At 41.8% G+C, this 18,568-nt stretch overlaps 1 protein-coding gene across 1 annotated transcript; it reads left to right on the top strand.

Moving 5' to 3' along the window:
• Positions 1–14,261: 14,261 nt before the first annotated feature.
• On the top strand, positions 14,262–15,431 carry LOC112197250. Its single transcript, XM_024337869.1, has one exon. It carries the CDS (start codon positions 14,262–14,264, stop codon positions 15,429–15,431), a length of 1,170 nt encoding a protein of 389 aa, XP_024193637.1.
• The last annotated feature ends 3,137 nt before the right edge of the window (positions 15,432–18,568 follow it).

The raw sequence follows: 18,568 nt of genomic DNA, 5'->3' as shown, positions 1-18,568 counted from the left end.
AATTAAGAGAATCAAATATTGGTTTAAACATCTAATTAGAAGTTGTTTCACCGAAAATTCGTAAATCTTACAAATTATAGCAGAGATTACATACCTGAGAAGTAGTTACATGTGCATTTATCATTTTCTCTAAGTTTCTGTTCTGTTGAGAAGGTCCCTGTTTATACCTACACTAGCAAGCTAGTTCTCTACATCACCAAGCATAAGTAACACCCACTTTGGGACATCCACGAGACATGGCAAGGCCCAACCGCGACATCCATCGTGTAGCCCTATGTTCAAGCTACGCCACGGTATCCAGAAGTCGCAAATCCGTCGCCGGGAAGTCACCTTTCCGGCCTTGCCAAGTTGCCTCCACAATATGCTTCTCTAGACTAGAATAGTGACTTTGAGTCCCACATCTAAGAAAATGTAAATGAGGGAGCCTCCTTCCCCTATAAAAGGAACTTTCCTCCCACTTAAACACCATTCATTCATCCAACATAACTCCATTACATCTCTTGTAATCTTGTTAGGCCGCAAGGCTCGACACACTAGTATAAGCTTTCAAGTGGACGTAGTCTCCCGCTAAGGCGGGAGGTGAACCACTATACTTCGCTTGTGTCACTCTCTCTCTCTCTCTCTCTCATTCTTTATGCTAACTAGAGATCCCGCTCAATCTCTAACGTTAACATTGGCGCCGTCTGTGGGAAGCCAACACAAAGGCTTCGTCACCTACCACAAACTTTGACCCGAAAATGTCGAGTCGACGCTCATTCAACATCAAATTGGGGCTGGTCAACGCCCAACATGGCTGGTCAACGCCCGGCGGAGTCGGTCAACGCCGGGCTAGCTTGGTCAACGCCCGGCGGATTCGGTCAACGCCGGGCTAGCTTGGTCAACGCTGACCATGGTTAGTCAACGCTGAACTTCAAAAAAAAAAAAAAAAAAAAAAAAAAAACATTTCTCTTTTGGCAACCTATGCTCTGTCAACTTGGCATCTTGCTCTAGTATCAACACTCTATCCTTGGCGGCAATACATACAAGTTCCATCATTGGCGGCAACTCACTCACCGGTAATCCCATCCTTGGCGGACTTAGCGGCGGCAACAAAAAAAAAAAAAAAAAAAAATTTGGCGGCAAACTTCTCTGGACACCCAGAGATTTGCTCTGGGCACCCAGCCACTTCCGCCAGAACTCCATCTCCGCTAGGAACCATCTCCGCCAGTCCCTACTTGCATCCCCGCCGAACTGGTCCTCCGCTTAACTCCTCCGCTCCGCCACTGCTACACTGCTGATCGGGCTGCACCACTGGGCACCCTCCAACTGCAGCTCCGCCCTCCTAGCTTCGGTCCTCCCATGGAAAACGCCGCTGGGCACCGAGTCAACAATCCACTCCAAGTCAACACTTAGGTGCATGGTCAACGCTGAACTCAACAGCTCCAAAACCTCCGCTGAGCACCAGGTCAGCTAGCTACAACACCGCTAGGAGACACCGGAGGCAAAACCTCCGCCAGCCACTTAGCCACCTCCGCCGGCAGGCCTCCGCTAGGCTACACCGCCAAACAAGCTCCGCCGAGCATCACCGCTGGCCATGCCCGCTGGACTTCATCGCTGAACAGCCTCCAAGTCCCCGAGCTGAGCCTCACTGCTAGCTAGAACTCCGCTAGCTCGATTCCGCCGGATATCTAGCTAGCCATCTCCGTTGAGCATCAAACCTCCACCAACCTCTAATTTTTCACTCCACCGAGCTCCAAACACCGCTGAACTCGGAGCCTCCACCAAGCTCCAGGTCCGCCGAACTTCATCAGCGGGAAACAAGCTCTGCCGGCCACGTTTCCGCCGAGCTCCGTCAGCGACAACCCAGTCCACCAACGGGCCTTCCGCTAGCTATCCTCAGCGGCGGCGCACCGCTGCACCCCAGTTCAGCCGGGCAACCTCCGCCAAGCCTCCTTCGCCGGCCACCACCGCTGACCCCAAGCTTCTTCCGCTAGCCACCTCCGCCGGCAAAAGCTCCGCCAACCAGCATCACCGCTGGCATCCTCCGCCGGACTGTTCACCTCCGCTGGACTGTTCACCGCCGAACTTCTCATCCGCTGGACAAAGCTCCACAAGCCAAAGCTCTGCTGAGCACCAAAACTTCGCCACCGCCGACCGTGAAGCAGCGGCAGAATTCCTCCGCTCCGGCTTCGTCAGCGGCACCCTGTATTCATAAGTTTCTCCGCTAGACTGCATCAGCGGCAAACACCAAATCTCCGCTGGCCAGAGTGTTAGTTTCCAGGAAGCTCACTGTGGGTACCTTGTTGATTGATCAGGACACCCACCTAGTCTGCATCGACGTTCCCAGTTCTACCAAACCATGCAGAAAGCTAAGCCTCTCTCACCTTACTGATGCGATAGCTATGCCTATTATACTATAATAGTCTAAAGCATATATATAATATATTCTCAGTGCTTGCTACTCGTCCTTGACCAAGCATATATATTATATTACCATTTCTTGAAAAAGTTGGTGACTTACTATATGCAACACATATGAACGTTTCTTGCGTGCACATGCCATGCATTTAAAATCTGCAGCTTTATGATATACATGCATATGCATATATATGTACACATGTTATAAGCCCATCTGACATGCTAGTACTTTGATAAATCCATGCCTCCATGAGACCATGACTAATGCATGTCCAATTATATTCACAGTATGCAGCTACGCTTATAAGCCTATTGCTTATAATATTGCCATACATTGGTACATGGCTATCTTGTTAGGCACATATCAGACACACCTTGGCAATTGTCAAAAGCACAATCATTAAACATTTCCACTATGTCATAAATGTGCAACGCACACAACCACATAACTATATAAACAAAACGTGCCATCTGCACATTCAGTTTTTTGGTAATTAAAAAAGCCAACAAAAGCTTCTTGTACACATATATATAGGCTATTGCATGCGTATACCAAGGTGATTCTTGTCAATTGGGCCATATACATTTACAAGAAAACGCTGCCATCACGGTCATGTTTCATTTGCTTATACACTTTGCTCACAATTTTATCAAAGTACATATGCAAGCTATTACTAGTGTTGATTTTACACACTAATGTACTAATCACCTACCTTGTTTCAAGGAAAACGCAACTATTGCTATGGGATATTCAACCTCAACTACAAGTTGACGTGCATTATCGGAGTACTTTATCCGCCACAAGCAATGGACCGTCATGCTCGGCCAACTCCAACTCGCTCTAAATTGGCATAAGATAAGTCACTATATCTTATCTCTTACGCTCTTGCAATTTGAGCTACCGCCGATGCCATGACTATACATGTCTCTATAACCCTTAAGCATGCCTACAACATGTTATTAGCAACTTTCCTACAAGTACACGCTACACACATACATGCTTAAATTCACTTTCATGTGACATTCATCTAGAACCTTGTGACACTTATAGCTCAATTAAACATGCTCGGATAAACGCTTGCGAAACGGTTATGACTCGCTTGGGTATCAAAGCATGGCCGCGACTCGCTTGGGCTACGCCCCGCACGCTCATACAACGCCTACACCCAACTTGCTCGAACACCTAACTCGCTCCACTTATCCAACATGCTTTAGTTACGCTCTCGGTTCACAATGCTTCATACATATGGTCTAGCCTCCGGGCACCACACTTTTTCACGTTTTCTTACATATGGTCTAGCCTCCGGGCTCCACGAGTCTATGGTCTACGACCTACCGCCATGCGGCAGGGCGACACCCCATTATCTCATGCACTTCATACATTAGTGCACCTTCGATGTAACTACATATACGAATTTTTGTCTTTTGTGATACAGGATAGCGAGTCCCTTCTTGCTTGCGGAGCTCGGGGACTTGTAGGGGCCGTGCGCCTCTCGGATATTACTTATGCTTGATGACTTCATGATTTGAACTCCCCAACCAAGAAGCTACTCTTACTCGGGGACTTCGGGGACTTGTTTATACCTACACTAGCAAGCTAGTTCTCTACATCACCAAGCATAAGTAACACCCACTTTGGGACATCCACGAGACATGGCAAGGCCCAACCGCGACATCCATCGTGTAGCCCTATGTTCAAGCTACGCCACTGTATCCGGAAGTCGCAAATCCGTCGCCGGGAAGTCACCTTTCCGGCCTTGCCAAGTTGCCTCCACAATATGCTTCTCTAGACTAGAATAGTGACTTTGAGTCCCACATCTAAGAAAATGTAAATGAGGGAGCCTCCTTCCCCTATAAAAGGAACTCTCCTCCCACTTAAACACCATTCATTCATCCAACATAACTCCATTACATCTCTTGTAATCTTGTTAGGCCGCAAGGCTCGACACACTAGTATAAGCTTTCAAGTGGACGTAGTCTCCCGCTAAGGCGGGAGGTGAACCACTATACTTCGCTTGTGTCACTCTCTCTCTCTCTCTCTCTCTCTCTCTCATTCTCTATGCTAACTAGAGATCCCGCTCAATCTCTAACGTTAACAGTCCCTGTATAACATTTAGTTCAAGACACATTAGATTATGGTTCTTCAACATGAAACAGTGCATATCTGTGCCACCAAAGCTTATAAGCATGCCAAACAAATCAGAAAGAAAAAAGAAAAAGAATACAATGCTTTATACAAATCAGGTAAAGCATGTACCCAGCCAATCATTCCTAACCTCACAAGGCTAATCCATATTTGAAGTTAGTGATTCATTGATTAACCAGAAAAATCAGTCTTTATAAGAGATTCTTTAACTTAGCAAATACTCGCACAACATTCATAGAGCTGCCACAATTCAAAGCGAAGAGTAATAATGCATTCAAGTTTCAAGGGCAGATTTGTACCTCCTGAGTGGCCTTTAAAATAGCTTCAAGCTTTGCTTCAACCTGAGCAAGCCTCTGTGCTAAGTACTTCAGAGCCAAATATGTGTACAATTTGATTCATGCTATGAATATATAACATACTGAAAGTACAGATAACAAACAAATTAGACAGTATTTTGTCTACAGGGATCACAATCATATATGAACTAAGATCACAAAACACAAGTATCTAAAACAATAAGCTATAGAGCAACTTACTAATCCATAATCCTAAACAAATTTGCCGAGCGACCAAAGCAAAAACCAAATTGGCAAAAAGACTGCCTATACTTCTGAAACAATACTTATTAAGCTTCACAGTTTCTAGTAAACTATGATCAGGATTTAGGAATTTAATCTAATCAAGGGGCAGGAGCATCATACAGATAACTAAATAATCGAAAAGAAAATTACAGGGCACAATGAAATGCATTCTACAAGAGTGAAACAAAACTGCACAATGAATCTAACTATATATACATGTAAATCAGCTCAGTGAGCATTGCTGCAGCAATATAAAGTATATTAGGTTATAGATAATTCTTAATTATAAATTTTAGTCCACAGCAAGTTTTACCATGAAAATCTAAGACCTTCACAAGTTCTACAGCCAAAACTAGAGAAAAGCCAACGCAATGTCTAGTGGTTTCAAATCATTAAAAGAACCAGTCCCTCAGCTTGATATAAGTGCTGTGCTAAACAGTACAAAACATATTTCAAACGTACACGATAAATCAAGGCAGTTTATAAAATGAATGATACTGTGAACATTACAAGCATTAGCTATGTAGATGATCTTAGCTTTGTCTAGGTATAAGTTACTACAAAGAAGCATGGTCAAGGATGATTAGCGAACAAAGCTATCCTCATAATTTTTCAAAATATAAAGTAAAACACAATTGAAGAGCAACAACATTTTTCATTACCTTCTCTTTCAAAAGCCACTCGTTCTTCCCGTCTAATTCAACCGCCAATGACTCAAATTCAACTTGGTAAGCCTAAAATTAGAAAAACACAAAATCAGTCCAGGCAAATATTCAAAATTCAAACTCACAAACACCATGAACACCATCAATCACAAAACACAAGTATCTAAAACAATAAGCTACTCTGAAGCTCAATTATCAGTAAAATTGCAAAGACTTCTTGCTGAACATATTACTCTTTCTGGTTTTCTGTGACTGAGTTGGTAACAATCATGCACAGCAATTTTTCAATATGCAGATTTGGAAACTCTGCTCATATATTTTCTGCTCATATATTTTCAATATGCCTAAATGTTTTAAATCAAACTAAAGGCCTTCCCCAATCAAAACTCACACATGGCATTTCCAATTTACCTCATATATTTTCGAAACGAAAACAATTTGCGGAACTATAAATGTCAAAATTACATGCTACTTTGCTCTATCTATTCTCTCAAAATGAAGAGCTGAGAGAGTTGAGAGAGTTGCTTGAGTGAGTGAGCTTGAGAGAAATTGAAACTGAGAATGAAGAGCTGCTTGAAAAATACCTTGAGAAACGACTAGGTGGCTCCGACCCCGTCGCACATTATGAAGGTCACCGTCGACTAGGGCGAGAGCTTTTGGTGGCGGGAGATGAGCACAGATTTTGGGACGAGAGCCTTTATCACTTTGTAAAAATTAGGTCAACGAAATTTCAAATTTCCTCTAAAAATTTAGAATAAAGTGGACAGCTCCCCTCATAATTTTTTATTATTATTTTTTATCTGAAAGTTTTGACAGCGTTCGTCACATGTTGTAATTCTGAAAATTTTTTAACAACGTGCATGTCTGCTTGTTGATAACTTAATTGACGACTTGCAGATAACAACATGCAAAGTAGGTTGTTGATAACCAAATTAACAACATGCAAATGACGCATATAGTAATAAATGGTTTTCTACAACGCACATTTTTTGCCCGTTGTGGAATACTGTCAGTAACAAGGAACATTTACAGCATGTTGTTGTTCTGATGTTGTGGTAGACTACTTTTCTTGTAGTGGTAGCTGCATGCACTTCTTTCTTTATAATTTTCTTTTGCCGCACAATATGTAGACCGAGCCATGGATGAAGGTGTGGAGATAGACTCAACTAGTATTGTGGCTTCGAACTAGACGGTAACATTGTGAAGGTAAGCCTAGTGGTACTGTGGTGGATGTATGCGATGACGCCAATTCCGTTACTTCATGTAATAACGTTGTGGTGGCAATTTTTTTTTTCCCCTTCCAAATTTGCAGGATTCTTGAGATGACCTACTTTTAGGTCAAAGAGCAAGCTTCACTCATATTTTGAACGTGTAGGCGTGGCAATTGAGAAGTCTGCAATCTCGACTGCGTATGTGCGACAACCACTAGATCACTTGTGAGCGAATGCTTATTCACACAGGCTATCGCATCATCTCCTTTACTACCTACATCGCTGGGCATTTATCCTCCGCTGGCCTGTATAACACCCACCAACTCTCCCAGGCAGTTCTCGTAGTTTCCCCTCCGTGAGCCTCGTCGACACTCACCAAGCCACATGCCTCATCTTCAATTATCGAAGCCTCTTCTTACGCAAACCATAATTAATATGTCATTGACATGGCCTCCTTCACGAGTTGCGTCATGCATGAATAATTGGCTCTGCAACTTCAATTAAGCATCCAATTGTATTTTATTTGTATTTTATTTGTCTTTGCCTCTGCGCAGAGTGATGATGAGAATCGGAGAAAGTGGATTGCTTTTTAGAATAATCTTCATGCATGTGATACCTCTCTCGATCAACCCATGGGCCTTTTTTTTTTTTTTTTTTTTTGGTATGATTTCCAAAACATGATTCTCAAACATGGATTCTCTTTTTCCTTAATCATGCTTTGTCACATGCCCCATACTTTTCTTTTCTCATGATGCCGCTGCCCTTCTTTTGTTTTTTTTTTTTCTTCTTTCTTTCTTTTTTTTTTTTTTTCCTTTTCTTTTCTCGCACCTTACACGCATTCTGAAAGTTACTTTAAATATATATATTGTTTGGCTCCAGTTTTGTTACAGCTGGTCAACAGTCTCTTTTTTTCGCGTGGGCGTGCCAGCACCGTTCGGGTGCGGTCGTCGAGGGTGTCCCTTGACCTGACTTCTTTTGAGCGATTGTGGACGAGGAGAGCATCAACCTCGTCGCGGGATTCTTTATGCCTCGTGGTGAGGACTTTTTATTGTGTCACCAAGTCGATACTCAACGTTGTAGGTCGAGCAGAGCGAAATCACCAGGAAGTAGAGAGAACTTGCCAAAGCGTGACTTTAGCTTAGCTGATTTGCGAGAGCGTTACCCTTGCTTGGCTGGTTCCATAACCGTTGTGGTTGCGGTACTACAGTCGGCTCCCGAGGAGACTAGGACCGAAGCACTTTGACAGAGGGTTTGGTGGCACTAACAGTCAGCTCCTGAGAAGACTAGGACTGGAGCGTGATCACCGGTAAGAGAAAGAGAGGGGTTGCTCTAGAGAGGCTTGGATGATCTTAGAGATTCTTTGATGAATTGTGTTGCTCTATATATAGGCTACCAAGCCATAGTGGTTGGCCTTAAACAAATCATGATGGGTTTTCCATTTAAGCACTAATGGAATCATGATAGGTTTTCCTATTAAGCACTAATGGAAACATGGAGCACTTAATTGGAATTATGTAGCACTTAAATGGAATTGTGGAGCACTAAATGGAATTATGGTGCACTAAATGGAATTATGGTGGGTTAGGCATTTAAGCACTAATGGAATTGAAAATGATGAGTTTTGGAGTAGTTTTGAGTCACTTTCTGCCCCTTTATTCCTTCAATTATATCTCTACCAAGAACTCAGAATGAGCCTTCGACTTCTTCATATCAAATGATCCAACATGAGTTTAGATCATTATGATGCAATTTCAGAGCTTAATTCCATGTGGTTGGGCCGGAAACGCTGCTGCACTCCTTACAGGTCCAGTTTGGAGTGATTTTGAGTCACTTTCTGCCCCTTTATTCCTTCAATTATATCTCCACCAAGAACTTAGAATGGGCCTTCGATTTCTTCATATAAAATGATCCACCATGAGTTTATATAATTGTGGTTCAATTTCAGAGCTTAATTCCATGTGGTTGGGCTGGAAATGCTGCTGGACTCCTTACAGGTCCAGTTTTCCAGTTTTGCTTCTGCAGAAAATTGAACTGATTGTTTGAAGGATTTCCACTCAAAACTAGCTCTAGAACTCTTCATAAGAAATGATCCTTGGGATGTCTAGAATTAATCTGGAAAGTTTTAGCTCATTTGGATTTCGTTTGGTTAGTCTGCAACCTCTCTTTCCTTGTTTAGCTCAGTTTCTCCAAGCCGAAGTAGGAAAATGTGCTAAAGTTGACTTTTCATTTCCATGCTTCCATTATTTCCTTTTCTTGCAGATAGCATAATCTTCCATAGTAGGCTTTATTTAGCCTCTAAATAATATATTTCGAACTTGTCTACAATATATAGCTTGAGCCACTGACATTGGCTCAATTTCTCCAAGACACGCCTTGTCAGGCTAAAATGCTCATTTTGGGTTCAAACATATATATATATATATATATATTCCTCTTTCTTTTCAGGACTTTGGTGACAATTGAAGAGCGCGAACGACCTAAGTGCTTAGATTTTTCCACTTATTGATTGTGGGAAAATCTACTCAAAGTAGTTAGGCTTTGTGTGTTCGTCGACATCAAGGAGAAGAACGTGAACGTCCTAAGCGTTTGGATTCCTCCACCTTTGCTCATGGTAGGGTCCACTAAAAGCGGTTTGACTTTGCGTATTTGGTGGCTCACGAAGAGAAGAACGCGAACGTCCTAAACACTTGGATTCCTCCACTTTTGTGCGTGGTAGGGTCCACTGAAAGCGGTTAGGCTTTGCGTATTTGGTGGCTCACGAAGAGAAGAACGCGAACGTCCTAAGCTTTTGGATTCCTCCACTTTTGTGTGTGGTAGGGTCCACTGAAAGCGGTTAGGCTTTGCGTATTTCGTCAATAGCGAAAGAAACACAAACTTCCAAAGATTATATATGCAGAGTCATGCTCCCCAAAGATATTTAATATTTGAGTTCTCCATGCGCGTTTCTTCTTTGACTTGGCAGACAACTTCAAATGCTTGAGTCATATTGAAATCAATCGTCATCTTGAAGCATCTTTGAGCAGACTCATCTTTTATTTTGTTGTGATTTTGTTGTGATTGAATTTAGAGAGACTTTCCAAGCAGAGTCATCTTCTTATGCTTATTGGTTATGTATCATAATGATTAATTTCAGGTATTGTGATGGGATTTGGCCTGATGGGATTGTACACATTTGGTAAAGTGAAAGGAAGGAATGTGAGGAAGTGATGGGCACACATTTGTTTGGGTTTTGGTTCTGCTTGCATCAATCCCTCAAGTAAAATTAGAATTTGGATTCTGATATTTGCGATTTTTTTAATTTTCTTTATTTATTTGGAAACCAGAATGATGAACAAGAAATCCAGTAATTGTTTTTTTAGGTGGTGTAGAACAATGGTTTTGGTAGTGTTTTTTTGTCTGTGAATTTTATGTAGTTCTATTTAAATCTTAATATACATATATAAATATGTAGCAAAGCCACTTACTTCCTAATTGAATTGAATGAGAAGTAGCAAAAGACAATGGTGAATTACATATACCATAAGTTGTTCTCAGTAATTGAGCATTCTTGACAGAATGGTAGCACCAGAAACATGGAGGATAATAACAAAGCAAAGTTAACTGAAAAGCTCTACACAGCAAAGATTTGGAAGCAGCTGCAAAGGCTACTAAGGAATCTTATGTAAAAATTGGAAAGCTGAAAGATCATGTACCTCTTTGGCAAGCCAAAAATTGATCTGTTTAGAGTAAGTATTAGTTCTTGGCTTTCTAAATTTCAGCATGAATTTGGCTTGCCACTGTATAGATATCCTTCTGAATATTCTGAAAATAGCAACTCATGCGAAGTGCTTTTGGGTAGATGCATAGCTAGAAATCTGTATTGGCGACAGGTTATTTTTGTCTCTCATGTTAAGATTGACTTTGGATATTAAGCATTTGGGCAAATTACTCATCTGTCATGTTAGGAGATATGAAGGAGGAATTGCAAAAGTACATTTTAATTCAGGAAAGAAAACAAAACCCACAGCATCGCGCGGGAAGGTGTTGGGGGAAAAACTTTAGATGAAATTTGGATCAATTTAGAAGAAAAGATAACAACAACAGCTCATGTATGGCTACAATATATTCCATTACCTATTAAAGAGAAGCCAAGGGCGGATGAATTGTGTTGGTTGTTTCCTTATAGATGTCAGATCCAATTTTACTGGCCAATGGCTTTAAAACTGAAAGGCTGTGGGGTTCACCTGGTATGTTTGTCAACTTCAACTGAACTTGATCTATCAGGAAGCAGTTTTGTTATTCCTCCCACCTACATTGGAAAATTTGTCAACTTGTGGAAACTGGACTTGCACTGTTGCAAGTGGCTTTGTGAAATTCCAGAACTTCCACCGAAAGTAAATTGGATAGACGTAAGTGAATGTGAATATTTGGAAATATATTCAAAGTTGTCAATGGTATTAGAAGAGAGACTCGCAAGGGATTGAATGGATCAACTTGTGGAATTGCCATCAATTATGTGACAATCTAGGTTTTGATGTGGAGAAGATGGAAAGTATTCTGTTGAATCAGGTATATATCTCTCTTTCTAATATCTTTATCTATTTACAGAGGAATAGAGTAATAACATATACATTTATAGACTCATACCATATATATTGTCCTCGAGACCAAATTTCTCTGAGATACATACATACTTCAGGGTCTCACATGGATTGCTAGTTTGGAGGCATGTGTTTTTTTTTTTAGGAGAATGAAACGAATTTCATTGACTTAATGGCCATTACAATCACTATTTATGATCTCCACCACACTTGGAGGAGGTACAAGAAAAAAATCTGATGAAAACAGGGCCAACTTGGCCTCTTGAGCCAGCTTATGCGCCACCGAGTTGGTCTGGCGCCTTACAAAGTTGAGCTGAGCAGAGGATGCAGACTGCAAGAGCTCCCGAAGATCATAAAGTAAGAAACCCAGGTCAAAGTAGTCAAGAGTCTAGTTAAGCACCGCTTGCACCAAGACTTGGCAATCTGACTCCACAACTAGGGGAACAAAGCCATGAGAAATAGCCAACTGTAACCATCAAAGCTAAGAGTTCAGCGTGCCTAGATGAACTTGTGACCGTAACTGAGTGTCGAAACCCACCGAGGCAAGTACCTTCATGATCTCTGTAGATACCCCCAAGCCCTGCATACCCATTCACATTGCAAAAAGCAGCATCCACATTTAACTTCACCATCTCCACCGGAGGTTTTGCCCAATGTACATTCCGTGCCTGCACGGGAGCACTGATGGATGAGTGTGCAGCTTTATATTCTTCCCACCATCCAAAAGTCAAGGGGACAACTTCTGACGCCAGTTTGGGACTATCACTCCATACTTTATCATTCCGGTTTCTCCACATAGCCCAAATCACCATCAACAAGGAAGCAAAGGTAGTAGGAGACTGAGAATAGAAAGTCTGTAACCAATTAGCAACACTTGTAGTAGAGTCAGAGCTAGGGAGATTAGCCAACTGCAAGAGAGACTTGGCATGGATGCAATCACGTAGTGCATGAAGGGGAGATTCAATTTCCTCCTCACAGAATGGGCATTGGGTATCAATATCAATACCACGTTCACTCAGCCTGCTCCGAGTAGGAAGGATATTTGAAGCAGCCTTCCACACACATACTTTGACCTTCCCCGGTACAGGAGCTTTCCAGAGTTGAGTCCAAAGGTCAGAACTAGGATTCGAGGCAGGAGTAGATTCCCCCAAAATTCTACACCTAGCAGTATGATAGGCCAATTTGACCGTGAACCTTCCTTTCTTATCCCCACTCCAAATCCATCGATCTTCATGAGGTCTAACACTAAGTGGCAGTGCTAAAATTTTCCGCACAATGGGCATAGGAAATAACTCAGTTAACAAGGCATAATTCCATGTACCTGGGGAGGAGATGAGGTCCGAAACCCATTGTGCACGAGGAGACTGAAATTGCTGTAGCTCCTCGCCTAACAACCAAGGATCAGTCCAGATATTGGTGGAAAACCCATTGCTAATATGATGACGTGTGCCTGCCCTAAGCACATCCCTCCCATGTAAAATACTTCTCCAAGCATAAGAAGGAGATGAACCAATCTCCGCATCCCAAAAGCTAGAGCGAGGAAAGTATATTGCCTTCAAAAGCCGACAAATCAAGGAGTCTGGTTGCTGTATCAAATGCCAACCTTGTTTAGCTAACATTGCTAGGTTGAACGCGAACAGATGCCGGAATCCCATTTCACCCAAGTTCTTAGGTTTACAAAGTTCATCCCATGCACGCCAATGCATCCCTCGCTTTTCCTCCGTGCTTCCCCACCAAAATTGAGCACAAAGTTGGTGAAGCTCTTGTACCAAATTCTGTGGAAGAAGATAGCAATTTGAAAAGAGGATATTTTGCTAGATGATTATCATTCATTCACGTATCAAGGTTATAAACAGATTACAAGAAAGAGAGTACCTATTCTACAAGGAAGCAAATCTCTACAATTAAGGAGAAAATAAGGCAGCAAATAACTATGCATAACTAAGCTAAACTACTTTCCTATTATACATGATACACAATATTTACTTTCCTAACACAATTCATGGTGTAGAGTGAATTAATACAGTAAATATAGCTAGCCCTATTGACATGATCAGTAACATTTTCAATAATTGCAGGTGTCTACAGAGAACTCGCGGTTTGGCATTGTATGTCCTAGAAGTGAGGTTCCAAAGGGATTTGATTATTGTAAGGATGTAGAGGAACTTATTTGTTCTGAAATGGGGTGCCTTGCATATGAACTATCTATTGAAATCCCTAGAATTTTAAAATGGGAGAACACAGGATTGGCTCTCTGTGCTGTTTTTGAAGAAGGTTTTTGTTCATCTGAAATGTCTGAAGAAGTTACGCCAACTATTGTAGATTGTGTATCTGTTGAATTTGGAGCTTACATTTGGATCAATAATGTATATGTAGATGGTGATTACTCATTTTCTAAATCTTTAAAAGAGAGTTCAAAGTCAGCTCATGTGCGGCTGCAGTATATTCCTTTACTTGTTGAAAGATATGTGTTGGTTGTGGTTGCCGCCTTATACCTGTCAAGTTCAATTTTACTGCAGGGATTACAGAGAGTCTAGGGCATTTAAATTGAAAAGCTGTGGGGTTCACCTAGTGTGCCAACCGGATTCAAATCAAATCGGAGAGAGAATGCGCCTACACGCGCGGGTCTGGGAAAAAAAAAAAGAAAACCAGCGTCCAAAGGTTTCGCCCCCTTCGCCACCATGGAGGCTTCTGCTTCCATCGAGCCAAGGGCGATCTGTCCTTGGTCTTTTCTGAATCCGGCCCCTGCCTTGGAAAACTCCTCTCCGCCACTGGCACAGACAACCAAACCAAAGACGTTCGCTTCTATTGTCTCTGGGTCAGTCGAATCCACAGTTGCTCTTAGCCAACTGCTTGCTCCTGTTGTTCGTGGTGATACGACCTATGTCAAGATTAATGAAGCTTTGTATCAGGAACAACTGAAGACCTTCAAAACCAATTTGATTGGTAGATTACTTCTGCGCAAGGGATCTGCTCCATTGAAGCTTCATGATTTGAAGGCCTCCCTTACTTCTTTATGGAATCCTTCATCACCCTGGAGATTGGTCCCTTTGGGGAAGGGATATTTTGATATTCATTTTGATACAGAATCAGATATGCGAAGAATTTGGGGTGGGGGTACTTGTACTTTGGCTAGCGGGTTGTTTCGTCTCTCCCAATGGCAGCCGGATTTCAAGCCAGGGGACAATCTCCCTCAGACTCATTCGCAAATTTGGGTTAGGTTTTATGGATTGAGTCAAGACTACTGGCACCCGCAGCATCTAATGGAGATTGCTCATGGAGTGGGCACACCTTTGCAATTGGACAGGGCTACTAAAGATAGAGCATTTGGCTATTTTGCAAGAGTTCTTGTGGATGTTGATCTAGCTAGTAATCTACCTTCTAGTCTGATGGTTGAAAGGGAGAACCATTGTTTTCCAATTGAAGTTATTTATGAGAATATGTGTTATAATTGTGGAATGGTTGGACACACCATTGATCGTTGCAAGCGCATCATCAAAGATGTTAACAATTCTCATCATCTTAATGGTGGTGTAGGGAAGAAACAACAAATTAAGCCTGTGGTTAGGCAAGAGTACCGTGTAAAGCCCAAGATCCAAGCTCAACATCCTCCAACTTGTCTGACTGACAATGAGCCTCAACCCAATAAGGAAGCTGAGATTCAAAATTTTGCAAACGAGGTGCTACTCAAGGTAGTGGATCAGGAGCTCGATCGCATTGCCGATCTGGTGATCAATGAGCCAGTGATCACTCAGCAGGAACTACCTTCTACTGATATGGAACCTGTGGTTCAAAAAATTTCTTCTAGCACCAATGATAGGGATATTGGCACTTTATCTTTGGACACCTAGGATGATGAACGCACTATCTCGGATGCTTTGGGATCCTATGTTAGTAATTCCATTAATAGCCAAATGCCACAAAAGAAAACCTGGCACCAAATAGTAGAGGATGAACAATTGGAGAACCAGAGTGAGTCTAGAGCCACTCAGTCACAGCATGAGGTTGTACGTTCACCACAGAATATTAATTCCATTTTAGAGAAAGGGGAAGCCAGTGAGGCTTTGTACAATTTGACATTGGAAGTGGGAACTGCAGTTAAATCAAAAGTATTATCTAAATCCCAAAGGAAGAGGTTGCGGAAAAAAGTCCGTGACGCCTTGAGTAACTCACCAACCCCTCAGGGGGTTGTGAATTTGTCATATTCTCAATGAAGACAATCTTTTGGAATATTCGGGGTCTTGCGAATAACTCCACTAGACAAACTCTACGTAGTCTAGTTAAAAAGCATTCTCTAGATTTTATTTGCTTAGCAGAACCGATGACTGTTATGGAAAACATAAAGCATTCTTTTTGGCGGTCTATTGGTATGAACCTCATTGGTGTTAATGATCGAGGTCAGCTTCATCCTAATCTTTGGTTCTTTTGTTCAGCTAACGTTGTTTCTCCTTTGTTTTTATCCTCTTCTAGTCAGCATCTCTTTATGTAGTTTAATGTTAATGGTGTTCTCCATGGACTGGTATGTGTTTATGCGGCAACAACAGTGGCTGGAAGAAGATGTCTTTGGCTTTCTTTAGCGCAAATTTGTTCTAATTTTTCGGGGCCGCTATTAATATTGGGCGACTTCAACGCTATTTTGGGGGCTCATGAAAAATCTGGTGGAAACTTACCTCGCCGTGCTTCTTGTGATGAATTTCAAGCTATGGTAGACACTTGTGGTTTGATGCAAGTGGATATTAAGGGTTCACCTTTTACTTGGACAAATGGCAGAACATTGGGTGCTCATATTGAAATGCTCTTGGATAGGTGTTTTTGCTCTCTTCCTTGGTGGGACTCTTGGCCAATTACTAGCTGCTCAACTTTAGTAAGACATTGTTCTGACCATAACCCACTTCTTGTGGTATTTGAGAAATTTTCTTCACAGGGTCCTTCTCCCTTTCGCTTCCAACCAGTTTGGGTTCAGCATCCTCAGTTTTTATCATTGGTGAAGTCAGCGTGGTCTTCTTTCAGTATTTCTAGTTGCCCTCAATTTATTCTTCAGCAAAAACTAAAGCTACTAAAGCCTATTCTTAAGGAATGGAATCATACTGTTTTTGGTAATGTAAATCTTGCTGTTGATTTAGCTCGTGCAAGTCTTGAGGAAATTCAGCTTGACATCTCTACTAATGGTTTTAGTGAGGAACGCTGCAAGAAAGAGTTAGATGCTCATAATGTTTTAACCAATGCTTTACTCATTCAGGATCAGTTTTGGTCTTCGAAAGCACGTGAAAAGTGGGTAAAGGATGGCGATCGAAACACCGGTTATTATCAGAGAGTTGCAAAAATTCGCCGTGCTCGTTCTTTTATTTCTCATCTTCGCATTGGTTCTGATTATCAAACCGATGTTAATATAATGCGAGAGCATGTTGTTGATCATTTCATCACGGCATTTAGTGATGATGGGTCCTCCATTGACACTGGTCTTGTCTCAGAGCTTATCCCTTCTCTAGTGTCTTCGGAAGAAAATGGCAGTCTAACGACAGTACCTTCTCCAGAGGAAATTAAACTGGTTGTTTTTTCTATGGATCCCGATAGTGCACCTGGTCCTGATGGCTTTAATGGGCATTTTTATCGTGCATGTTGGGATTTTGTTGGTTCAGATGTAGTTAGAGCTGTTCGCTTCTTTTTTGAGACGGGGTACATTCTGCCTAATCTTAATTGCAGCTTTGTTGCTCTTCTACCTAAAGTTTCGGAGGCTGAGGTAATTTCCCAATATCGTCCTATTGCTATGGTCAATTTCATTTTTAAAATTATCACAAGGGTACTTGCTGACAGGCTTTCTCCTATTGCTTCTCGAATCATTTTGCCGAATCAATTTGCTTTTCTTAAGGGTCGTCAAATTTCTGATTGTATCCTCCTCACTTCAGAATGTGTCAACCTTTTGGATACTCCTTGTGTTGATGGCAATATTGCCATTAAGTTCGATGTTGCTAAGGCTTTCGACACACTTAATTGGGGTTTTCTTCTGAGAGTGCTCACTGCTTTTGGTTTTCATGATACTTTTGTTCAATGGGTGAGTTCCATTCTTGCTTCTGCCAAGCTATCTATTCTCTTTAATGGTTCACCGGTGGGTTTCTTCAATTGTAGTAGAGGGGTTAGCCAAGGTGACCTGCTTTCTCCCCTTTTATTTTGTTTAGCTGAGGAAGTTCTTAGCAGAGGTATCACAAAGCTTGTCTCCTCTGGTAGGTTGAAGCCTATTTCTTCTCCTTGAGGCATGAAAGCTCCAAGTCATGTTCTTTTCGCTGATGACATCATGATTTTCTGCAAAGGAAACAAGGAGGGTCTCACATATTTGTTAGACCTTGTTGATGATTATGGAGCAAATTCCAGGCAGTTAGTAAACAAAGGCAAATCTCATGTTTTTCTTGGAAAATCTGCTTAGCTGCGATGCACTTTGATTTCCAAATGGTTGGATGTAACTATTGGTGTGATGCCTTTCACTTATTTAGGCGTTCCCATTTTCTCTGGTTGCCCGAAGCGCTTTCACTTTCAAGGGCTTGCTGATAAAGTTAAAAGTCGTTTCTCCCAATGGCGTGGAACCTCTCTTTTTATGGCCGGTCGTTTAACTCTGGTAAATTCAGTGATTAATAGCATGCTTTCTCATAGTTTCTTTGTTTATGCTTGGCCTAAAATGGTGTTATCAGACCTGCGGAGATGGGTGAGAAATTTTATCTGGTCAGGTAATGTGCTTACTGGTGGGTTTTCTACTGTTGCTTGGAACAAGTGTTGTGCTCCCAAGAATGAGGGTGGGTTGGGCCTCAAAAATTTTCCAGTTCTTAATCAATCTTTTCTTCTTAAAAAGTTCTGGGATCTTTTAACATCCTCTTCTCTAGCTGCGAATTTTTTTCGCCATCGGTTTCTTGACAAGTTTGGGCAACCATGCAATTATTATAAGCGTTCCTCTATTTGGCCTGGGCTTCGTCCTTTATACATTGATATCAGGAGAGGT

This window comes from Rosa chinensis, chromosome 4, assembly GCF_002994745.2.
Source record: "Rosa chinensis cultivar Old Blush chromosome 4, RchiOBHm-V2, whole genome shotgun sequence".
Taxonomy (NCBI): domain Eukaryota; kingdom Viridiplantae; phylum Streptophyta; class Magnoliopsida; order Rosales; family Rosaceae; genus Rosa; species Rosa chinensis.
Note: the sequence above shows the minus strand (reverse complement) of the source record. Positions and strands in the feature narration are given on the sequence as shown.